Consider the following 26,204-nt stretch of genomic DNA (forward strand, 5'->3'; position numbering starts at 1 on the left):
TAAACAGAAACTACTGTTTGCCAAACACAAAGCATTACATTTCATGGCATTTTTTTTTTTTTTTTTTTTTTTTTTTTTACATGTTTTCTGTAAAAAAATAAATATATAAATCTGAGAACGTTGATGCGCTATTTCAGCCCTCAGTTTTGTCTGCAGGTCTTCCCATCAGTTGCAGCCACAACCTCAGTGGGTACCCTCAAGCTGGACAGAACCAAGGTTTTCTATGATCGTGCGCCACCTATTAAAGCTTTTTTTGAACCAGATTTTACTGCATACCCTTATTGATATATATGGGCAGCCATGTAGCCTCAGAGGAAGAGCTGAGGGAAGGAAACGTCCCACTCGCTGCAATAATTTTTCTTTTAAATCTTCATTTTTTATAATTTAAGTACATTACTCAAGTGCTGTACTTGAGGGATCTTTAATTTATTTGAGTCTTTTCTTTTCAAGCCAATTTCTACTTCTCCACTACATCTCCAGGGAAAATACAATACTTTTTACTTCAAATTATGTTTTGTTATAAATTTATAATAAACGGTTTATACCATTACAGCTGAAATAATTAGCTAAATCAATTAGTCAATTGAAAGAAATTGAATTGGAACCATTTTTTAAATGTTAAAACATTCAATGGTTTCGAGCTTCCTAAATGTGAGGGTTTGCTACTTTTACTTTTAATTATTTTAAACAGATAAAGTACTGTAAAGATGTCACGTTGGGCCAAGTTATTGATCAATGAAGAAAATCAGCAGATTAATGAAAATAATTTGCTGTCCTTCACCTCAACCAACTACAACAGTAACATTCTGCTTTTACGTTAATGAGCGAGTAATATAGGAAGAGTATAACATTTAAAAGTAACAATTTTCTCCATTGAGTACTTTTAATATCGTAAGAACATTTTCCTGATTAACTTGAAGAAAATTTTCAATTCAGGACTTGTAATGTAATAACTTTTATTCAAGGAAAAATAAAACAAAAATACTTCTCCACCAATGACAATGCATGTACAGTTGTGTTCAAAATAATAGCAGTCCAATGTGACTAACCAGATTAATCCAGGTTTTTAGTATATTTTCTTATTGCTACATGGCAAACAAGGTACCAGTAGGTGCAGTAGATTCTCAGAAAACCAACAAGACGGGGAAAACTTATAAAGAGGTGCAAACAACTATAGACTGTTCAGCTAAAATGATCTCCAATGCTTTAAAATGGAGAGCAAAACCAGAGACACGTGGCAGAAAACGGAAGACAACCATCAAAATGGATGGAAGAATAAGCAGAATGGCAAAGGCTCAGCCAATGATCAGCTCCAGGATGATCAAAGACAGTCTGGAGTTACCTGTAAGAGCTGTGACAGTTAGAAGACGTCTGTGTGAAGCTAATCTATTTACAAGAATCCCCCGCAAAGTCCCTCTGTTAAAAAAAGACATGTGCAGAAGAGGTTACAATCTGCCAAAGAACACATCAACTAGCCTGAAGAGAAATGGAGGAACATTTTGTTGACTGATGAGAGTAAAATTGTTCTTTTTGGGTCCAAGGGCCGCAGACAGTTAGTGAGACGAGCCCCAAACTCTGAATTCAAGCCACAGTACACAGTGAAGACATCATGATATGGGCATGTTTCTCCTACTATGGTGTTGGGCCTATTTATCTCATACCAGGGATCATGGATCAGTTTGCATATGTCAAAATACTTGAAGAGGTCATGTTGCCTTATGCTGAAGAGGACATGCCCTTAAAATGGGTGTTTCAACAAGTCAATGACCCCAAACACACTAGAAAACCAGCAAAGTCTTGGTTCCAAACCAACAACATTGATGTTATGGAGTGGCCAGCCCAATCCCCGGACCTTAATCCAGTTGAGAATTTGTGGGGTTACATCAAAAATGCTGTTTCTGAAGCAAAACCAAGAAATGTAAATGAATTGTGGAATGTTGTTAGAGAATCTTGGAGTGGAATAACAGCTGAAAGGTGCCACAAGTTGGTTGACTCCATGCCACACAGATGTGAAACAGTTATAAAAAAAACTGTGGTCATACAACTAAATATTAGCTTAGTGATCACAGGATTGCTAAATCCTAGGAAAACAAAATAATTGTGATTGTAAAGTCAACGGCAGACACTATTTTTTTTTTTTAAACACACCCCTTTCAACTAATTGCCCAATTGCACAGCCTTAAGAGCGTGCATATCACGAATGCTGGGTCTTGTTGGTTTTCTGAGAATCTACTGCACCTACTGGTACCTTGTTTGCCATGTAGCAATAAAAAATATACTAAAAACCTGGATTAATCTGGTTAGTCACATTGGACTGCTATTATTTTGAACACTACTGTATATTTAGGAAACTATAGTCTCGGGTAAATGCAGCTGGTAATTTTATTTTAATAATAGTGTGAGCAATGAAGAAAACCTGTAATGGAAGTTGTATCCTTCTTTGCTCTGAGTTTTCTCATATTGAGAGCAGTAATAGTCGTGCTTTCTCTGAGCAGAGTTAAGAGTTGCTCAATCAGCTGCCTTGTTTCATAAAAGGTCAGCGAGAAGTTGCAAAAAAAAGGCTGCATTTTTCTGTGAAGGACACAGGGGCAGTCTCACGCTAACTTCATTATTCAGTCACATGCAGACGCAGCACAAGAGAAAGAAAACAGGCAGTTTATACTGTAAATTCAAGTTGATTCAATAAACATTAAAACCCACATTTTTTCATTACCAATGTCTGAACTACTCAGATGCTGAAATGTGGAGCAGTGCGTTTCCATAAATGACCAACAGGAGGAGCCAGATTCTTAAAAATATCAGTTTTATTTTATCACAGAACTGTTTAAGCTGCAATATAAGTAACATTTTAATGGTCCAGACTCCCATACCGACCAAAAAAAAAAGTATGGAAGAACAGGCCAACGTTGTGCTTTTAAACAAACAGGCAGTTAAGATGTATACAGCTGGTACTATGAATACTATAGTGTACAACTAAAGGAGACTTTATTTTAAAAAAGCATCAAAAAGGCCACAAAAATATAACACTGACAGGCAAGAGGCCTCATTCATAACAACAAAAATAACTCAGCAAGAGCCAAGTGGAAAAACGTACTATAAACTACTTCTGATACAAAACTTATCTTCCATGAGAACAAGTGTAAATGAGAAATGTCACAGGCTTGAGAAAGCCGAAGAATGAGATTTAAAAAAACCTAATCTCACTCACAAATGGCACATTTTACGTCACTAACAGCTGCATATTGTTCTTTTTGCTGCGTTCAAAAATACGTTCTGGCAAAATGTGTTTATAAGGAAGACACAGTAACAATAAAAAACGTAACATGTGGGCTGAAAATCTGGACAGAAAAGTTGACCTTTGTGTTTCCAGATAAAACAAAGTGACCCACGCTGGTAAAACTTCATCTAAAACTACAAACAGACAAACACACCACTCTCTAAGACAATCAATATTCAGCAGTTAGTGGCCCAGATAATTAATTAAAACCTCGTCTTTAGGATTTTGTTCGTCCTTACATTCTTTGAGTATTTTCTGATTCGTCACAAGGAAGTTTACAAACACACAGTGACCCGAGTCGACACTGAAAGGAGAACGAGGGAGCAAAGCAGTTTACACACGGCACATTAATAAGCCGTTTGATGGATCGTGACCTCCCTTCAAAGTTCATCATTTTCCCATGTTTTCTTTATGTATTTGGCTTGATCAGAGTTTAAAAGCTGCAACAGTCCAGAGTGAAGTCATATAAAACATCAGTTAACAAACTGATGGTTTTAAATGAATGTAGATGAGCTGAACACCAGAATCTAAGAGCCTCATTCATAAAAATGTGTTGAGACCATTTACACCATGTGATTACTAAAGAATGTGACAGTGTGAGAAATGTATACCTTGACATAACATAAAAACATTATTGCAATCTAACATTTTATTAGTTGTTTAAAATAACTTTGTGCGGAAAGTTTTATGAATGAGACTCTAGTATTCTATGTGTGCAGGCTGTCTTTATTAACTCTGGGCTCAAGATTTGTGATATTTAGGAAAAGTTAATTTCTGATGTCTTCTACACGACCAGTCTACTGCAAATGATTTCTCTACACTTTTGGTTTCGATTTGTTCGTCAAGTTGCACTCTTCAACTTTTCATTTCATGTCAGAGAAACAACCCGTTTGATATATGGCATTGAGTTTACACGCTGTGCTCCTTAGTTTGGAGGAATACTAATATTCAGTAACACGTTTCAGCTTATATCGTTGCCGAGACGGCTGGAAGAGACGAGTCTCTACTGTACACTTGAGAAGACTGAAGGTCCTCTAGTCTTCTAGTCTGCTGCGCTGCCTCCACTCAGTCGGAGATAGTTGTAGAGGAGTGCGGCTCTCCCATGACGGGTGAAAACAGGCAGACTGTGAGGGTGGGGTGGTCTAATCTACGTCTACTGAAGGGTCTGCTGGAGGTTTTAGATGATGGCCCTGAAAGCAAATGAGACTGCGGCGCCCAGCGCCAAACCCAGGGACAGGAAGAAGGCCATGATGGCCCCCGCCGTCTCTGCCTCGTGTGGTGGCACCTTCCTGTACAGAGACAACAGAAGAACAAAATTCATGAGGAAGGAGTCATGTGTGATATAGCATCACATATAAGGAGTTCATCATCATTATGCAAAGATGCAGAGTTCATACAGCTTTTAAAGAGTGAAATTCAAGCTCTTTTCGAGCACTTTCAGGGCACCAAACAAAATAATTACAGACTCTCGAAACCTTTATCATTACTCCTAAATTGTTAAATAACAGTTACAGATTCCATTTATAGCCATTTTAATTAATGTATATTGACAATATTGTATTTGATGATGATTATTTAATGTTTGCTCATTTTAAGAGTAAGGAATCAACAGAGGACTCTTCATGCAAGACCAAGATTATCTTTTCAAGAGGTATATTCAAATTCTAGAATATTTATAATTATGAAAACATAACACAGGTGGTCTTGAGCTTGTCATTCAATACTCTGGTAGAATCCGCCAAAACTAACACCTGTCCGTCTTAGCGGACACATTTCCACCAAGTATACAATCTGTGTGCAAGTAGCTCTTACTTGGGACCGAAGCACATGCAGAGACTGGCCAGGTATCCGTTGGAGAAGGAGAAGAAGATCATGAAGATGATGTACCAGGCGTCATGGCCAAAGAACACAGGGAGGTAGTAACGAGGCTGGACGTTACACAGCATGAAGAGAGGGACGAAGACAATCCGCAGACCCACCAGGACAGGAAGCCATATACTGTCTTTACCCGGCTGGAGAGAGAGAAACACAGGGACAGAGTTTCATCAATTACAACAACACTGTATCATTTGGTCTGTTTGCATGTAAGATTACTATTGGCGCTTTACTGCTTCAGTCGGAGAAACAGGACAAAGTTATTTAAGACACAATTGATCAACAGGACTTGGGGCCAGCTGCATAAATTTGGTGTATGCACGAAAACCACATTTTCCCCACATTTAAACTGGTATTTATAGAGAAATAATCTGAAATTGGCAGCCTACGTAGTCTTTATATACTTAAATGTAGAATGATAAAATTCAGCAAATAATTTAAATTCAGCCATCATTTCTGTGTTAATGATAATTTAATTTCATCCTGAATTGTGAAGCATTTTGTAAAGCTAGTTTCAACATGAGTGTTATGAATTAATAATTGATCAGTCATCTGTGTGCATATTTCTGCATTTGTGCGTACACAGAGTTTTAGTCATTTAGAAACTGTGGAAACTGCCAGGATCCTGATGAGCGTCATCTCATGGTGGTTGATACAGTCACATGATCCTGGAGCAGCTGACTGCTGTTATCTGCACTCACACAGATGACAGCAACAGTTATTGGTTAACTGGGTTAACTAACTGCTCAGTTTGTACACTGAAGTGATTCAATTTGATTATTTCCTCGGAATCACAGGAAATTGGTTGTAAATTTTATATTTTCTGGTTTTAAGAGACATGTGTGAGGAAAGAAGCCGACAGTCGACAGACAAAAGAGGAAAAAACAATTATACTGAGGTAAAATCAAACATGGATAGCCATCTGGTGAATAAAATACAAGACAGCTAGAAATAACCCCACACCTAAAATAATCTATTAAAACTTGCATTAGAAAAGTAATTCTTCATGAAAACAGACAGCCAGGTGTGTAGCACCACCGAGGGCTTCTTAGCACTTAGCACTAATAACCTCCAATCTGCCAACATTCACCCAGATGTGACGTAAGAGAAGAGGAAGCAAACCTTCAAAATCACCACCGTCAGTCTTTTCACCCTCAAAACCACTTCCTTTACACAGTGCACACACACGCCTTTTGCCAAAACAAAGCTCTGATCTCAGCAACAAAACTTGTCTCGTTCATTTTCACCCCGAACTCTGAGTGACTGATGTTTTTCCACTCTTGACTCGGTGATTTATTCCTGTGTAAACATTTTATGCAGCCAAAGGCTTCCATTAAAGTGTCAACAATGTGCCTGTGGTCCACAGCGCCATTCGGCCGACAGATAACAGATGATCACACCAAATATTTTGATGCGGTCATTTTTAAATGGACTTCACGAGGCAAATGTGTTTATAAACAAAAGTGCTTCATGTTCCTGAATTGATTTGTTGGCTGTGTGAGAAAACAAGGTTTAAGCATCGGTCAATGCCATTACTACAGTACATTCAGAAACATGTGCGAGAGATCCAAGAAAGAAAACCTGCAATTCACTGTTTCGTTCTCTTTGGCTGCACGTGTGGTGATAAGCAGAGATCTTTGAGACTGTAACTATAGTAAATTAGGGACTTTCAACTCTCAACAGCCAAGCTTGTCTGAATCCATATACAAGACCTGAGACTACCAGGCAGTTAAGACAAGCTTTGTGATCATATTTCGCCTGAATAGATCCATTAAACCTGCAGGAAACTCGACAGTTAGTTGGGACCAACTGTGAATTAATCAAGGCCTGAACCTGGAGATGAAGCCCAACCTCCAGAGGAGGTCTGAAAGGCCAAACCTTGTCGGTAAATCATGTTAGGTGTTGAAGTGTTGTTACTCACCCACATACAGACGGCTGTCAGACTCCTGCCAGCCCAGTCCATCAGGTTGAAGAGGAGGAAACATGACACAGGGATAAAGTACATGTCTGGAAAAGGAGCAGAACAAACAAGCCGTTGTTAACAACAAGACTGCAAATATCCTTGCTTTAAAAAAAAATTACACCGATATCAAATACCCAACCTCTGTGGGATTGAACGGTGGAGCTGAAAAGGTTTTTTTTAGCCTTCTCCTTCATGGAGGTCGTCAGCTTGGACTCACAGCAGTCACAGTATCAGATAATTCTTGGAAAAATATCCAAAAACACCAAAGAAAGTCTGCTTGGATTCACATGACCCAGAGTCAAATCTTTCTGAGAATACTGCAAACATTTAAGAGCTACACTGCAAACCTACAGGGAGAAAAGCCAGATTCCCTCATCCCTCTCGTGTCAGATGATCTGTGCTATTGGTTTACTAGCTACTGTAGCTTTGTATAGAAGTTTAAAATAGGGGCTCACTCCAGGGGTTATCTTCATCTACCACTGTTGTCTTGACATCCACTGTCACAGCTGGGAATGTTCCAATGGTGATGGTGAAGATGAAGCACACTGACAGCGCCATTACCCGGATCTGATGAGACAGCACAAATGGACATGATCAATATAATGTAACCATTTTAATCTCATTCATGTAGTTAGAAAGTGTAAAATGCATTAGGGGGTCATCCGAATGAAGCTGGTCTCTAACCAGTGATGAGGTTATTATTGGTTATTTTAATAGTGAGAAGTGAAATTTTAAATTGTAAGAATATGTCACAGTAGAGTATCTAATTGCATATACAATGATTTTATTTGCGTTTATGTGTTACAATGTGCAAATGTCATTTTCACCTGATTGAAGATGTTTAAAACTGACACGGTGGGTTTGGCCTCGTCCTCCATCAGACTCACCACCGGTCGCTTCTCTGCTGCACTTTCTGAGAAACAAACACACACCTCTCTATCGTTATATGTTGGTCAAGTGACACATGAAGTTTAGACCAACATTCACACAGTTTAGTGGGTATACACACTCAAGATTTAAATTATGCAACAGGGTTCTCATTACATTCTCCCACATTATCAGCACAGACTCATTCTGGTCGAGTTGTCACCAAAACACAAACTGAAATAAACATTTTTAGTAGGCTTGGCCTCCATCCTCAGTGTGTAGTAAAGAGAGCAAACACTATGGCTACACAGCGTGACACAAAGTGCAATTCAGAAAGGTTATTTCTTTTCTTTTTTTTAAAACTGGAATCACAGGGCTTAAGACTACTCTTGTAAGCTAAAGACTACTCTTGATAGAAACATGACAACATTTAGCATTCAGTGCCATCAAAGACACCAAATTGACAAAACAGAAGATATAAATCTGATGGCCAATGGCCACCCAAGTGACTAACTTGTGTATCTGTTGATGATGTCATTGATTTTATAATTTTCACATTTTTGGAAATCGGAAGCAGAATATCAGAGCAGGCCTGTGAGCATACTGTATGTACCTTTTTTCAGCAAGTCCATCTTATTCTCTTCATCAGCAGAGGGTCTGGATCCATTACTCTCTATGTAGTACTGGAAAAACTCCTGTTAACAAACACAACAACTGTAATGAGCAAAAATAAATGATACAGGGAGCACACAGTGTTCCTAGAGATGCTTAACATTCTCACTGCAGATGACCACAGAGTTTGGACTGATAGCAAACAAAAAGATTGAACTTTACACAAGAGCAATCACAAAGCACTTATCTAAAAGCAAACAGCACTTATCTCTAGTTCACAAAGTATTAACTAAAAAGGTACAAATTTAATGAAAGCAAAATTGGAGTATGTTTGAAAGAGGTTTTAAACAAATACCTCATGATGAAAAAACACAAAGAAGAATTAAATTTTTTTTTTCAAAGAAAAAAAAAGAAAAAGAGAAGAAGCTTAATTAATTACCATCCTGGGCAAAGCGAGGTAGGACATTATGGCCAGGAGGATAACAACACACGCTGTGATGAAGTAACCAAAAGCGCTGTCCTGCAGGGCTGATCCACCTGCAGACAAAGACAAGACACTGAATCTTATACCTTACATATTCCTCTCTTCATATTACATTTCAAATAATTATTGTTAGGATTAAATAATTTTACAAGGCCTGAAACAAATTATTATTTTTTATAATTATTAATTCAAATGAAAAGCTGAAACTAGCAAAGGTTTCCAATTTTCCTTGACTGATAACAAGCTAGATTATAGTCTAACTGATAACAGTGAAACAGCATGAGCGTGACAGAGTCAGCAGACAAAGAAAGCAAAATCTGACAGAAACAATACAGAGTGCCAAATCTGACTTCCAAGGAGCCAATTTCTGTTTTCATAATTCTGTCTAGGTGCTCCAAGTCAAACATCAGCCAGCTAAATGCATTGTTAAAACGCTGAACATTTGGCTGACCTTTCAGTAACTAAATCCATAATTTAACACATTTAATATGGAACATATTTGGGTGTGAATGCACGTTTTAAAATTTCAAAACAGAAATAAACATACTGGTTACTTTCTGTCACTATTTGAGTGTTATTTCTAGAAATGACATTGTAGTAGAAAACAAAACAAAACTTGTCCTGCACCAATGCTACACCTCCTGAAAAGTTAATGTACAGCACTGGTAGGTTTGCTGTTTTGTAAGGTTATTTTGTAACTTTTTCACCTATTGTATATCAATACATCTAATGATATAAAAGAGATATACTAGAGCTCTCTCTGTGTGTGTGTGTGTGTGTGTGTGTGTTTGACATACTGGCCAGTGCGCAGATCATGGAGAAAGCGGCGAAGGCACCGGCGAGCCCCTGTCCGCTCATGATGGGAGTGGTGTAGGAGGCAGGCAGTATCCCTGCCAGTCCGAACAGACTGCCCTGAAGTATCGCCCCAAACGCTGGGAACAAGAACAGGATGTTTAGGATTTAGTATACTTTTTTTTTTTTTTTAAAGTCACTGCGACACAGAAAAAACACACTGACCCACAGCAACAGTCACAGGCAAATTAATTGTTTGATATAACTGTTACAATAACTATTATCTTTCTCTCACTTTACACAAAGTGGTAGCCAATAAGGCTTTTTCATACAAACTTGCATCATAAGTGGATTATAATGGTTTATACAGGAACTTTGGAGCTAAATTAGCTGCAGACATCTTATAGCATGTGTCCACTAAGAAGAATGTGCCGACGTCAATATCAAAGCTTCGAGGTCACGATGCCCTCCCCTCTGAATCAAACACGATGGGCTGTTCCTCATGAGGACCTGCTGGGGGTCAGGACCAGTCCGGCAGAGAAAAGGAGGGGGGTGAGCTTATCCCTGCTGCTCAGTGAGTCATTGAAAATAAACAAACGCTGTGAGATTACAGACCGTGTTCTGAAGCTCAGAGTGGTATGAGTTGTGGGTAAGTGTGTGAGTAAGTGTGTGTGTCCATATGGAAGGGGTTTTCCCAGCACAGTGGATGCAGATGATCAAAAATATGTGGGTATAATCATTTGCATGCATTGCGCGTGGAAATGAGATAAAGACATTTGATAAACCAATGCAGTCCAACACAACGGCCCTGCAAAAATAATCCCTTTACGAGGTCATAATGTTCAGTTAACTACATTACTTCAATTTGTTCTGTGACTGAGCGCTGATTCGTTTGATAAAGGTTTGAGTTTTGTTTGTTTTTTTCATGAAGAGGGACTTTCCTGTAGTGATTACAGAAGAATCATGTATGTAACAATGGTACTGTATCTACAAACTCACAGTTGATGCAGATAATTTTGATCATAGTGATGGTGAAGAAGGGCAGTGGGGCCATTTCCACCTTGACCAACACCGCTGTCAACAGGAAAACCACCAGGATGACTGTCAGGCTGCCAGAAATACGAAGCTTCTGAGGAATCCTGAGTGTAAGAACAGAGAAATCTTCAATTAAACTACAACATTTTGTTTTTACACTACAAACACAAACTCCAGTTACGAATATTAGCCATATACATTTGGGAACAGGGTCAAAAAGTAGCACCCACAACTGATACATTTCTTCACTTTCCCAGTCAGTGACAGATGCACCACAAATTTTGGACCCCCAATTTTCTTAATCAATTACTTAAATGTCAAGTAAACAAAATTTCTAATATTTATATTCTTCATATAATGGAGAAGTGTTAAAAAAAAAAGAAAAGAAAATAGGCAACGGGAGAAAAACAGGATATGTTTTTTTTTTTTTTAATCTGACAGGAGAGAGGGGCATATGGAAGGGTGGATTATGATTCATTGTTTAACAGAAAGAAAAACAAACATTTTCTGATTACTATGGTAAAAGGGCTATTGCTTTTCTGAGGAAGCTTAGGTCTGTTCTGACATTAAGTGGAGGAAAATGGAAAATAGATTGTATCATTGTAATTCAGAATGGGCAAAAAAGGAAACATGTTTTATGTGTTTTGAAAAGTAGAAAATAGACAAAAAAAGGTCAGCAGGAATAGTCAGAATACTGAGGAAGTGAGGGACTGCAGGAGGAAAAAGAACAAGGAGGTTAAAAAAAAAAAAAAAATAGAAAACATAAATAGCATTCCTGGGTGTGTTTGTGCAGGAAGAGTCAGCCGTGGTTGGGGTCCACCCCAGATCTCTCTCAATCCGACTCTAATTAAAGCAAACATACTGGAGACATACATTCACATAACAGGATCATGTTACCTGTGGTGGGGTGCGGTGACCAAGGGGCACAGATAAGGAGGAGGGTAGGCAGAAAGAACGGGAAAAGTAAAAGGTCCACAATGTGCTGTGTTATCAAATTTCATATTTTGTCCTTTAGGCTTTAACGTATAGCTTCCTGTGGGTGGAGAAGTGTACATACTAGCCTGCACGTTACATCATTCTACAGTTTTCTATGTTGTTATTTTTTTGGGTGTGTGTGAACCAGTATGGAGCAGGGTGGATACCTCTGGTGCAGGAAGGAATTGAGGCAGGTGAAGATTAGCAGAGGCACCATGGCACAGAGCGTCATCACGTTGTTAAACTTTGACTCCAGCACATTTCGATCATCTGTTCCCTCCAAAGTCCCATTTACCGTCAGATTTAAGGAGGGGGCAGTTTCTTGGTCCTTCAGCCGACTTGTGAAGTACTAAAGAAAAGGATGGAGCATTTATTACAATGGTTATCAGCTCTTGCAACTCAACAGCAGCAGTGCATGATAATGCACTGAGTATGGAGTCACAAGTTTGAGTCACATGAATGTAACTTGCAGACATGTAGGTGGGCATATAGTCGTACATCCTAGAACTTGATTTTCTGTAGCAAATCAGGAAACTAAATCATCTACCAATTATCCTATCCTAACGGGCCAATACTGAGAGGCGTTTGTAATATTTTGTCCAGCCCATTTATAATCAGTGAAGGAGTGGACTAAATATTAGAAACACATCTTCACATAAGTAAATTAAATCACTGGAACAACACTTGTTTCAGATGCCACTACTTTTAGCTCAGTGTGATTCAACAACAAGTAGGTGAAAATTTACTTGGATTAACCATTTTATGTGCATAAATGATGCACAAATGAAAACATGTTTACAAGTTACAAGAACTCAAAATTGGCTGAATTTACAAATTTACTACAAACGTAGATGTCAAGCTAACGTGATTAACATTTGCCATATAGTGATAGTCTAGTATATGTCTGGTCCATGTTTTTAAAGCTCCTCTTGTTTATCCAAGTGGCATTTCTACTTTCCTTTGTAAAGTAAATAAGCACTTTAAGCTATCTGAGTTTCAGCAAAAATTATCCCGAGGGTGGGTCCAAATTATCACCCTCGGGACAATGAAACTGGAATTCCACATTAAGAAGTTAACCCCTTAAAGCTCAGAAAGAATGGCTGGGGATCCCACCTGGTTGTAGTCAGCTCTGCCATCCTGAGTGAAACCAGGTGGTTTTGGAGGTAAACAAACAATCCTTGTTTTCTTAAAGTTAGGGGACCTTCTTAGGTGGAGCTTAACCTTTTAATTAACTAATGACTAACCACGCGGCCACCAACAGGGCTCTTCCTTTCACAGCCATCTGTCTGTTAATCTGGAGGATTAACTGCAAATATTCTCATATTCACAAGATAACATTTTCTTTTAAATGCTGCTTATTTTACCATTGTTGCTGTCATGAAGAAATTCCACGGTAAGAGGGTTCCCAAGCCCAGGATGAAGAAAATGATCCATACTGCATTGTATCTGGGAAAGAGACAAAAGGAAGTTCACATGAAAGGACATCAATGGAGATGTTCAACTTAATATAAACAAACAATGGAGAATTTATTCACTGGGCCTCGTCCAAATCTATTTTTGTACAAACTGCAACTAAAACAGAAACTGAAAATAGCATATTGACACTAAAAAGTCTTTTATAGTCCTTAAAAAAATATTTTTTTTTCCTTCCTTTATAAGACTTTCTCTTACTTGTCTCGAGGTGCATTGATTGCCGTCATGTTTCTTGTTGGACAGTTGGAGGCACGTGCTCAGTCAAGGTCTGATCAGGGGGCACCAGGTCTGAAACACACAGATAACAAATATACGTTTCCAAAGTGGTAAACAGTTTGGCAGCACATTTATTATCATCAGCAGCCATATGTGTCTCTCCTTCTACATTTAGATATTTTAATGAGCCTGGCCCGGTGTGGGACAAAAAAAATCTAATAAACATGCTGCATAATTTCATTTTAACATTAAATAATACAATTCTGTTAAGACATTCAGGTTTAGTTTAAAGACATGTTGCCTCATATCCAGTGGCACCATGCCAGCACCAGTGGTAGAAAACCTCAAACTTTATTACACACCAACAACCCAGCTTTATAATTTTCATGTTGCTGCGTGAGACAAACCAGCTACAAGAACGACAAGTGATTAAAAGCTCGAGCAAACACAATTTAAAGAAATCTTGCCACAAGTTACATAACACTTGAAACTCACAAGACAACCTTCACGTGGGTCAGAAACACATGCTTCACCTCACAAAGCATTCCTCATATATGCACTATAAAGTAAAAATACATGTGAAGCAAGTTTTCTGCCCTAATCAACCATAAAAGAAAAACACTTTTAGAAAATGTACTTACAGCAGATTTCAATCAGGAACAAAAGACTCCTCCACAACTAAAGCAAAGGCCGAACAAGCTCTGCATGCTTCATTTTATACCGTACCGACGTTTAGTAGGTTGACACCCAGCTGTCTGCTGCCCATTGGACCTGCCCCTCTTAGCATCTCAGTGTCCATCCCTCCCTCTTCCCTTTAGATCAAACTCCCCTTTTCCCTCGACCCTTCCTACATACTTTTACATTCTAAGCCTGCAAGAAACTTTATGGAAAGATCAACCACTCGATTACAATAGTTTCAATTAAATAATGCAAGATTCCTATAAGAACTGAAGAAACAAATTCTATGTTAAGAGTGCTGCGAAGCAAATATAACAGCGAGGAAGAAAACATGAAGGATTGCTTTTTAAATGACGTAGTCCCACAATGTTCTGCAGTCTCTTGCCTTTACAATCCCATCTGTTCCACTGTCCTATTTTTCAATCTGTAAACCCATTTTTAATGTCTTCCTACATTTCCTCTCATGTTTTCTACTGCCTACTAATTTCTCACCTCATTTCATCTGGTGTTCCTCTTCCGGGCTTCTATCATTATTTTCACATCTGTTGCTCCCATGGCTTTTATTGTGCAACTCATATTTTCCTGTCCTACTTTCTCCAAAGCCCCTTTATTACTTCCCATCACTCCTGTTTCCCTTGAATTATCTCACTTCTCCAACCTTAACTAATCCAACACTATCTCTCCCCTCTGTCCTAGCATCTTCTCCCCTGGACCTGATGGAAGACATGTGCTCAGATAGCTGTGTGACACCTTATCCAAACAGAGTCACTTCTCTTCAAGACACTTCCTCCTTGAAAAACAGAGCAATTTGGCATCAAATCAAGCTAAACAACACATGGGAAAGTTTAGGTGTTGTCAGTAAATACATCAATCATAAGCACTGAAACACAACAGCTCTAAATGAAATGTACCGATTGATCGGAAGCACAATTTTATATGCCGAGGTTACAGAGGTTTTAAGACGGCACCTTGCAGAGTTTTGACCACTAGTGCTGCTATGTATCAATATTTCTATGAGTGGCTTCCCATTTTTGTTCTACTGGATGCACGAGGACACACAGGTCACGCAATGCACATTTCCATGTTTGATGTGACTGGTCATGAGTGTGCTCTCAGTAAGGACAGAGACTGCTCTATATGAAGGGGGGGGCACACACACTATGGCCCATTCAGTATCATGCATCTAAAACATACTGATCGAGTGGAGTCTAACTCTGATAAACAACTGTCTAGGAGAAAGGTCTGTAACGTATGGCACAGGAGATAGGACAAAAGCCCAACAGACAGACTGTATTTGTTAAACAAGTCCATGCGCGCTTGCTTGCACGTAAATTTATCACAAGACCAGAAAAAATTCGACCTGACTGATAAATTGGCGAGATCACTGCTCGGAGGTCAGAAGCTTGGTGCACTGCTGTTGCCTTGCAAAGGTGGTTTTATCACCAGAAGAAGAAAAATTTGAATTGGGTCTAAACCCCAAAGTAGCTGTCAGTCTCCAGCTTGTCTTGGGTGTCACCTGCTATGCACACTTGACGATGCCTTAACTAGTTTTTAATGTCCATTTAAGCCAAAGAAGAATTTAACACATTCTTGCATTATTTTTCTCTCTCCCTCTAGTTTTCATGATGGCGCACAGTCAAATCCTACAACATCGTCCGAAATTTATCCTAGCCAATGGTATTACACATACCACTACGAGTTGCAGTTTAAAACCCACGGGCTCGGCCATGTCCCAGATTTCTGTAAAGTATGCCTCTTTCAAACTAACATGTCATCAAAACGGGCCAGCTGGCGTGAGTTGCCTGGTGTTGAAATGTTGCCCAGCACACACACAGCCACACAGGCACTTTGCAGTCTGTAGAGTGGTACCAACTCCAGTTTGGCATCAGTCTGACACTTTAACTAGCTGGCCTCTTAGCGACATCCAACTCCAACAATCGCCACTCCAATGGAAAAGGATTTAGCAGGAGTGACGGTAATTTATTGTTTCCTCTACTGTCAAGGTAAAAAATATGGCTCAAATCTTGCCAAAATGGACCAGTTCAGACTAGTCTGCTTGCCATAGTCTAAATTGTGTGCAAAATTTTAATGATGCAACTTGAAAACCTGGTCACATATTGTTATAATTTGCAAAACGTACACTTCCTGCATGGGGCCTCACTGCTTCCCACAAGCATAGTTGCTATTGGTAAAACTCTATTGAACTCTCTTTTTTGGTTTTGGTTTTTAAGTTGTGCTCATTGCAGATGAAAAGAAGCTGATAACCCATGTGTCATGAAGGTAACACATTTCTAGTCAGAATATTAGTGACAGTGACTGGAATGGACATAACCAGAGGGAAAAGAACCAGAAAAACAGGAAAGTGAAACCTATATCTTAAACATAAGGGTAAATCTTAATAGAAAAAAAAGAGTGCATTTTCTTCGTTGTATCAGCATGCCTCTCTAACAGGGTTGCCTTTATTCCCAGGCTGACGCACACAGAATAGTTAGAAGCTGGTCATATGATGAGGCAAAGGAAGACTAACCTCTTTCCTTGAGGTCATTTCCCAGTGCTTATAGACGGCCAGAACTCTGATCAAAGTCATAATGTTTCCTCTGCCCCATATTAGACTGGAATGCCATTCTAGGTATTACCCAGAGTAAATGGATAACAGGGAGGTTTGTCTTTTTACAGCAGTGGCCATAATGTTGTTAAATTTCACACAAAAAAAAATTATAAACCAGGCAGTGAATTGCCCACAATTCAAATATATAGAATAAAATTTGGCAACTGTGCAAATTTACAAAAACGTTCAAGACTTCATAATGCACACCACTGAATGTAGCATTGCTTAAACTATCACCAAAGCCAGAATTTGCTGCTCAGGATGTGAATCTAATTAGAGATTATGTCACAAATGAGATACAACCTGAATGCTATTACTTCAGTAGCTAGCAACAGCAAAACTCCCAGACAACTGGGACAAGGAAAACTGAATTTCTCACATCAGTAGCTGCAAAGTACTGCAGAACTCAAAATCTCTAATCCTAAAATGACATTCTGCACCACTACAGTGTAAACATCAGCAAGCAAGAATTATTATTTTCCTGCATCAGTCTTTGGGGAGTGGGTTTCAGTGGCAAGACATTATGTAGGACTTCGATCAGAATACCCTTACTAACTCTGGCTTCCTATGCAAAACTGTTCACATGTATATCCAACATGTTTCCAAGTTCACATTATTCCTAGAATGACCCACACAGAGACACACACGTACATAAAAACGCAGCTTGTTCCGCGGCCTGAAAACGAACATCCAAGAACACATTACAGATACGTTGCAGTACATTGACTTTTACAGCCTGGATTCCCATTTCACACTGCAGTTCCTCCTGCTCGTCTTACAAGGACAGCATTACTGACTCTGTCCTCAGGCAGCCTGAAGAGAACAGATTAAATATTTCAGGACAACTGAGAATACAACAACAGAAAGACTGGAACGTTACCTAATCTTACAAAGAAAAGATGCAAGCTTCTCTAAAATATAAGATCATGGAGAAAATTCTGAGAATTTGTGTGCATGGGTGTAAACATAGTGTAAAGCCGGAAATATTTATATTTTTCTGTCTAGTATTCATTTAAAACCATTGTAATTCAATTTGTATGTTCATTGAACAGTAGTAATCATTCATCTACACCTGCAGGCACAAGTTAACAACCACTAATTTGCACTAATAGTTTTGTGGTTGCCTTTAAATGTAAGTAGGCCATGTATTGTCGATCTGACTCGTGATGACATTTGCAGTCAGTCACCCTGGCAGCAAATGCAGCAGTGCCTAAACATTGAACAACTTCCCATCACATGCATATACTGTGGTTTGGTGGGAAGCTGATCTCACAGTCAGTAGGCACACATTAAACTTGTCCACACAAGCCTTTCATGTCAGCCACTGGCTTTATGCGATTGGCCAAATGAAAAAAAAAAATTAATGAGTAAAACAGATCCACAGATTAAACAACATCTCAATCCGAACCAAAGCTCAATTCAGGGAACATGGGCTGTGAACAGCAGGACCCTGACAGGTGGACAAATACATAGTCACCTCATCACTTCCACATGGACAGAGAGGCATTTGGGTATTCAGTCACACCAAGCAGACGCAGCAGGCCTAGGTAACACTTTGGGGTTCCTAATGATTGACAAAGAGGCATAGCGACTGATAAAATTAACTCAAACAAACCCCTAACAACACTGACTGGGCCTTTATTTTATGGGAAGCTGGGGTTCAGAAAGTCAATCAAAACAATATTTAGCCTGGCTCAAATTGCTGTTCTCACTCTACCAGATGGCTCATCACAAAGAGATGACACTGCATTAATATTTTAAGCAGTTTAAATACATTCACTTCAAATTTAACTTAAGCCTTTTTTCTTGATGGATTAAATGCCATTTAATCAGAGACCGAAAATGTATTTTCTCAATTATCCACACAGAAATTTAAATTTAAAATGAAGCACTTTCCAAACTTCTACACTGTAAACCAACACTGCTGCAAACATAGTTTTGAGGAAGCATGAACATCTCAATGAAAACAGGGTGCTGCATCTTTCCAAACAATACCCTTTTCCTCAACTTTTTTCCTGATACAAATGTAATAAAATCTTTACCTACAGTTTGTGTTTTCTGCTTGTTACTCAGAGCAGTAAAGTTATGCGTAAGAAGTTATTCACATCTGTGATTTGCACCTAAGCAACTTCCACCCAGACACATGTCTGTGCAGGGGTGTGAACCACAGAGATTGCCATGCTTTGTCTCACCAGGACAATACTAATAAAAGCAGGAAACAATGGCACAGAGACAGGAAAAACGACTTTCGTGAGACACTGATTAGACAGGCATTAAGATAAATCCTGGGGGAAAACTCTGCAAAGAAAACAAAATCTTATCCATGCCACAAGAAGGAGGGGCATGAAAGGTCTCCATATTCATTGTCTTCACGCAGACCTGCCCCTTTACACCCCAAATCATTTCCCGCCACTCAGAGAGGCAACAAAACCCGTCCCCAGCTGCCTGTGACTTTAGTTGGTTTGAGTGGTCTGGATAATAGCTGACTGATGAACTGCCGATAGCAACTACAATTATCCCCATGACTACTCTACAGTCAGCACTGATTGGTTTAAATGAGTAAGACTAGAAGGACCTCAGGAATCCTTTGATGAGTCATTTTTGAATCACTTGATCTTAACACGAGGAGTTACCACCAGCCAAAAGCGATAAATGCTGTATTCTGTCAGCAATAGATAATGAATTAAATGTGAATCTCAACTCCGGAAACGGATGAGAAAACCCAACTCCCACTCCTATAAGGCAGATGCTCATGTGCACCCAGGGGTGGGTCGATGCTATCCCATCAGCTGTTTAGTGGAAAACAAAGCCCCCATTCTGATGTGTTCTTCTTCTTGCTACAGGGTCAACAGAGTCGCAAATAGCACAGACACGTGTGACATGGAGTCAAGCCAGGAAACACACAGTCAGAGAGATCCCTTGACATTTAGAGGAAGCATAGTAATCCTATAATACATTTCAGAAGAATCCGACAAAACTAGTCCCTAAAACCATTAAAATATCAACCATAACCATGAGAAATATACAACTCAGTGTCATTATAATTTAACTTAAGTCAAACACACCTTTTAAGCAACTAAAAGAATATTACAGTGACTACTAGTGACCTACATACACATTTGTGTATGACCGATTCACCTTATTACCCACGCTACAGCAGGAATGCAAGTGTCTGCTGTCAAAACCACACAAGCTTAAAAAGCTTACAATGAGCTCCTTTCTTAACTTTCTCTACTGCCAGGTCCTGTTAACAGTATCTCACCACGTGTTACCACGGAAGATTTTATTAAAAGCTGGGAGTCACACGTGCTTTCCCTGCGCCACATGATTTCTCGCCACCATATACTGAGATTTAACCAAGAGCTTGATCTCCAACATTAATCATTTAATTTAGACACAAGGTGCAACATTTAGGAGTTTACTTACGTTCACAATTTGACTTATTCACATTAAGAGCAAGTGTTCTGTGTTACACGTTAGCTGCCGATTAGAGGATATGGATGTTTTCTGGGAGCAGAAAATTAACCATAATAAGGCAGAACATTAGAAATTAATTGCAGTCATATGACCGATGATTTGCCAGTAAAATTAGAGTATACAAACCACGTTTTTTTAGTCTTATGTTTTCCGTAAGGCTGCTAATTGATATTGGCGACACCGCTGTGGTTAACTGTAACGGTAGTTAATCCTCAGCCGGCTAGCTAACCGGTCTAGCTAATGTAAGTTACCTACACTGCTTGGCTCAACTGACCAAGCTTGAAGTTGGCGCTAAATTTAAACAGCCCAGTCAACAAAGGAGACATGCTGCCTGGCGTCCAGCATCAACACCGGCACCCTTGTCTTAATTTCTACCATTTAGGATGAGTTAAAGACCACAAAAACGAGCCACGAAATCGTAAAAAATCTGCAAAAACCCACCCGAGAGAAGTCAGAATGCCATGTGGAACGAGTGACCGATAACGTTATTTTAACAGCAAATGTGTCTGTAATCGTCCGTTTTAACTCTAAACAGCCGCTATTCAGATAACGGTTCACCCCGGTCGTTAGTAGCTTTAAGTCAGTCAACAATGCCTTTAATTGAGTACAGTGAGATGTCCTACCTTATCATTAGTCTGTGGAGGCTTGTTGTGTCTGATTCACTCTGTGCCCTCTCAGCGCAGGGGGACCGATCAACACCCGCGTTCACATTCAAGTGCTCCTCGTAAAAGTCAGCATTCACCCGCAGAAGTGAAAACCGAACAGTTATTTGAACACATTTTAGACCATAAAATAAGATAAAAATGGGTCATGTATAGCAAAAATAAGAATCTTGTAATGATGATTAAATATATTGTAGTGAAATGGTGAATTGCAGACAATTGTTGAATTTTCGATTTTCCTTTAAAAGTATGCTTATTCAAAAACTAAAATAAGCAAATACCACAAGCAAGATCTTTTCAGTACTGTTAACTGAGTATAAAACCATCCAAACATATGCGGTAACCTTTTGTGGTTTGTGATTCGACAGTCCTGAACTTCTAGTCGTAGGATTTCTGATTATCCCTGAAGCAATCATTCCCTCGTCACTAGAGGAGGCGGGGGGGATTTCATAGTAGGGTATTTTAATGTGGGATGACACTAAAATGTCATCTGCTACGCATGATTTTCTAGATGTGTAGCAGTATGCCAACTCTTAGACTATTTCTGAACCATATTTGGTGATGAATAATCCCCTAACTGACACATCAACAGAATTGCCCACTGAGGATGTGGTACATCAAAGCTGCAGCAAGTTGTGATTTCAAGTCCACCACTACCTTTATAACTATAGGCCTAATTAAAATTCTGTATCTTTTGTATCTTACAAATTTGAGCTGTTGTGGGCCCATTAAATGTCACTTTACCAATATATACTTTTACTTAGCCTACAGAACACTGACCAGTGTGGCAACATGACTTCAGCTTTTGGTTGCTGAAACTGGTTCTTTCTCAGTTGACTCAATTTGCACTTTTGTTTTTGATCATGAATTTTCCCCTCACCGTCAAACAACTTGCTTCCCCACTGACTCTCAAACAGATGCCTGTGTGCACGGAAATAAACACCAACGTACATGCAGGGCTGTCTGGATCCAGTTCTGACTGTACCATTAATATTTAAATATTAATAAAACTTTTTGTAATTATTATTTTGTATATTATTATATTGTATATTTTATTCATATAACTTTTTATCAGCCTTATCTTGTGCAGTAGATGATCACTGGAAGAAATGAATACAACCACTTTCTTACACTGGAGACACATTTTTAGCTGCTCTCCTCAAAAACATAAAAGAAGACTGCTGGAATTAATTGCTGTTCTCAGTTGGATTGCACAGTTTATTTTTTTGTGTGTAGCAGCTGCCATCAAATAACTTGAAAAAGATGTGCTGCTTTTATTCATTCAGTGCTTTTAATTCAGAAGCACAATGAAAGAATTCTCCCAAAGTTGCATGGCACAATAATTGACAAACATATGATTGATTCACAGATAAACTTTTGTTTTCAGGAATGAAAAGGAAAAAATGCTGTGTAAACAGGCACGGAGGTAGCTGCTTTTAAACTGTACCATGGATCATGAAAATTCTGCATTATTCACATTTAACCACAGTTTTTTTCCAACTGAAAGGACAGCACATGCATCTAGGCTGAAGGTCAACGCTGACAGTGTCTAAAGTCTGAGGCATTTATTCAAGAACAAAGCAACACAAGACAGAGTGTGCCTGAGGGGACTTGTATTCATGGCACTATGTTAAACTGACACAAAGCTGTAAAGTTTACCCCTTATAAAAAGAAATAACACACATTAGAATTATTTTCCTTTAAATGAGATGGAACAAGAGGCTTACATCAGCAAAAATGTGCAATCAATTGATACCATTATGTAACACAATGTCCCGCTGTAAATCTGGCTGAGAAAAGACAAAGTAAACACATTACAATTCTCTCTTACTGCCTCTAGAGTACAACTTGTTTTCTCAAGTGTCTGCAAGAACTGACACCAATGTATAATTTCATCATAACACTTGAGCCTGTCTGAGCCGCCATGCCGAGGCGTTGTTTACGGACAAGTTTTTTTTGGTGAGTCTGGACACTAAGCATTAGTCCCAGCTGTTTGCTCATATAGTCGTGGTAGGTACACAGCCATCCACACCCTGTCTCCCCCTCGGTCTAAAAAAAGCCTGCTGTGGTTATGGACAGAAACCATGTGTGAAGCAGAGCGATTCTGGCTGCTTCCTCACTAACCCAAATTCAACGAGGAGGAGCTGGGCCACAGAGGACTGAGGGACTTCTGTCTCTCTCTCTGCTGGTGTAAAGACACAAAGCTACATTTCATGTCCATCAATAGCAATTTAAATCTCTTTATTTCCTGTAGTGTGCCCCTACATCTTCTTTCTGTCTCTCTGTCTCTCTCTACATTTTGTTGTTTTCTGTCTTGTGTAGCCGGAGGGTGTAAGTCAATGAGCAGCTTCCCGGTGTAGAAGGCCACAGCCTTGACCGGGTTTTTCCACGGAGAGAAGAGAGACACAAAGAATCCAGGAATGGCACCCAGAGTGCGCAGACCTCTGCCAAGGCCCAAGATGCATTCACATGCTCCTCTGATGGTCATATTTCCAGAGTAATGAAGTTCTTCTTCTGACTTAGTTGTATCCATGAGCTTATTAAACCACATATTTATTTTTAACAACATGTTTTATTGCTTAGTGTTATAATTTTTCCGATTATTCTAACACCACATGAATGCAGCACAAATGTCCTATCTTGCGATGTAAATAAAGTAAAACAATAATCTGTGTATCTGCCCTGTAATTTGGATCTGCACTAAAAAGAAATTCCCTCTTCTTTGACCCATGCTTCTCTTTTTTTCCAAGTTTCATAAAAATCAGGTCAATAGTTTTTTCTATAATCCTGCTGTCAAACAAACAAACAAACAGACCAACCAGACTGAAAACATAACCTCCTTGTTGAAGGTATTAAGAGGAAAAAGAGGGAATCAGTGAAACCGAATTTAAAATTTAAAAAAAAGAGGTGATTTGTACCTGACACCTCCTTTATCAGACACTTTAAAAGACACATGAAATTTGAGCAAAAAATTAAGAAAGCCAAAGTGGTCTGACAACTGTCAACAGTAGCTCAACAAGTGCAGGTGTGACCACTAACTGATTTTTATGAGGCACCTGTGTGACAATATAACTGCCAGCAACCAATAGAGCCATTTTTAGTCTGCAAAAGCTGAACAACAAGTCAGATCAACCTGATAAGTATTCCAACAGTAGCTTGGAAAACATTGAATATGATTACATGCATATTCAGTTTTTTCCTTCTTTCTGAAAAAGAGAACGCTACTAAGCTTAAATGTTAATTCCACTAACATTCCTGTTTATATAATCTTGGCTGTGTTTGATGGGGACTGACACCATTCAATATGGATATGTGGAACAGCTGTAGCCATTTCTGCTATTTTGCTTCTCTGTTTTATACGGTTGATGAACTTGTTTGACCGTACAAACACAGCCTCCCTGTTTCATTCCCTAATCCACCATGTTGAAACATTTGGCCTTGCAATATCTATGCATATCCAAAAACACTAAAACATTGACATCCAAGTATTTAATAATGCTTGAAAGCAGGTGTGTTTCATCTTCTGTCCAGAAATATGAGCATTTCTTTTAAGCATGCATCTGTACTCCGACTTTGCATTCTGTTGGCTATTTGGATTGTGTACAATGCGCTGTATACAAATAATGCTGCTAAAACCCATGTCTTAATCGGAAATGCTACTTTCTAAATAAGCCCTAATTCAGAATATCCAAATGGAATATATATTGTTTACATGACCTGTATCAAATCGTGAATATTGTCATATTAGGAACAATAGTGCAACATGCATGTAAATGTAGTCATTGTCAAGAAGCTAGAGGTAAATTCAATGACCTCCTTTTTGTTGCGTAATTGTATAGATTTCCATTGTCAACCGAAGATCTGTCATGAACTCCTTCACTTCCTGCTGACCCCAGACAGTTCTCTCTCATGCCATTTTTAGAACAAAGTTTATGTACAAATAAACATCATACATGTCTAATTTGAGAATATCCTGTTAAATCTGTGGCATAAGAGGAGAGCTCAGGGAGAGGCGGAGGGCATGACATGAATGGGCTGGAAGTGGCTTTCTGGCCACATACTGAGATTTAAGAGGACAACGGTAGAAAAAGGAATTCCAATGGATGGCCTCTTCAACCCCTAAATGGCTCAGGAGACACAGGGAGAGTGAAGTAAATCCCATTTGGGATCAAGAATTTTGAGGCCTGGCTCCGTTTAGAGGGATTTAGGTTTGGGACAGAAGCAGCGAAGACAGGCAAACAAAGAAAAAACTCCTCAGGGAGGTCTGTGAGAGTGAAGTCCCTCTTCATCTTTACCTCCAGATTCCTAACAGAGTGTGAGTGGCCTGCAAGGGTCAAGCAGTATGAAATCCCTGTCACGATGGATGATGCACAAATCTGCTGCTGCATAGACAATGAATTCCTCTTAATCCAGTGGTGCATTTAAGGACAAGAACTAAGTTTGCAGCAGCCTATTATAGGATTCACCTCTTCAGTTGAAGTCCATCAACTTCAAAATTGGCCTTAAAGTCACTCTTGGTGGGTTGCAGCCATATAAATCATTTTCACCTCTTCAGTCTTTACAACGCTCATATATCAATAGTTTGGTATGTACTAAATGTTAATAAAGACTTAGGTTTTGGGCACAAACTTATCTAAAAAATGAAACCACGTTGCCAACTGTATTTGAGATTTAGTGGCTTATAATTTGTAGCTGAAATCATTCCTTCAGCTTCAGATGTATCCCTCACTATTTTTTATGTTCTTGCTTTGGTAAATAAAGCTCAATAACATCTATTGTGTTTCAGTAGTGTCAGTATTCACTTCAGCAAGGACAAACAAACGTGATCATTTATTTTATGTAAATGAGAGAATCTGAAACAAGCTTTGAAACAAAGTAGGAGTTTCCATCAATAATTTTGTCCAACAGTGAATTCTTAATGTTCTTCCAATGAATGCTCAGAAAATTTTGGAATTATACAAAGTTCAGATTTTGTTGTACATATGAGGAGGAGGACTGTGTGAGCATGCATGCCTTTCTTTTCTACATATTTGTGGAGGTTTTGCTTGAGTTTAACATGTAGTTACATTGTTGACTTGATGAAAAGGGTGGAGAGCTGGTGTTAAAGGTTAAAACCACACTCACGTTGACAGAAAACTGTTGCACTCTTTAGGGTGGAAACTCTGTGTATGTTTAACCTCTGGGCCACATCCCAATCAGTGTTTTTCACC

General features: G+C 39.0%; 1 protein-coding gene across 5 annotated transcripts in view; it reads right to left on the minus strand.

Annotated features, from left to right (window-relative positions):
• Positions 1-2,786: 2,786 nt before the first annotated feature.
• LOC131993555 (equilibrative nucleoside transporter 1-like) overlaps positions 2,787-26,204 on the minus strand; it is a 31,535-nt gene continuing 8,117 nt past the window's right edge. The window contains exons 1-13 of one of the 5 annotated variants that reach the window (XM_059359514.1): positions 20,956-21,021; positions 13,552-13,641; positions 13,245-13,326; positions 12,048-12,229; positions 10,870-11,009; positions 9,876-10,010; positions 9,034-9,131; positions 8,596-8,677; positions 7,943-8,028; positions 7,571-7,682; positions 7,074-7,159; positions 5,090-5,289; positions 2,787-4,566 (exon numbers count right to left, since the gene is read on the minus strand). In XM_059359514.1, coding sequence (XP_059215497.1) covers positions 4,455-4,566; positions 5,090-5,289; positions 7,074-7,159; positions 7,571-7,682; positions 7,943-8,028; positions 8,596-8,677; positions 9,034-9,131; positions 9,876-10,010; positions 10,870-11,009; positions 12,048-12,229; positions 13,245-13,326; positions 13,552-13,580 — 1,344 coding nt within the window. In that variant the 5' untranslated portion in view covers positions 13,581-13,641; positions 20,956-21,021 and the 3' untranslated portion in view covers positions 2,787-4,454. Of the gene's footprint in view, positions 4,567-5,089; positions 5,290-7,073; positions 7,160-7,570; positions 7,683-7,942; positions 8,029-8,595; positions 8,678-9,033; positions 9,132-9,875; positions 10,011-10,869; positions 11,010-12,047; positions 12,230-13,244; positions 13,327-13,551; positions 13,642-14,210; positions 14,260-20,281; positions 20,304-20,773; positions 20,931-20,955; positions 21,022-26,204 lie in introns of those variants that run through there. The other 4 variants (XM_059359516.1, XM_059359518.1, XM_059359515.1 and 1 more) reach the window with 4 other exon arrangements.

This window comes from Centropristis striata, chromosome 20 (assembly GCF_030273125.1).
Source record: "Centropristis striata isolate RG_2023a ecotype Rhode Island chromosome 20, C.striata_1.0, whole genome shotgun sequence".
Taxonomy (NCBI): Eukaryota; Metazoa; Chordata; class Actinopteri; order Perciformes; family Serranidae; genus Centropristis; species Centropristis striata.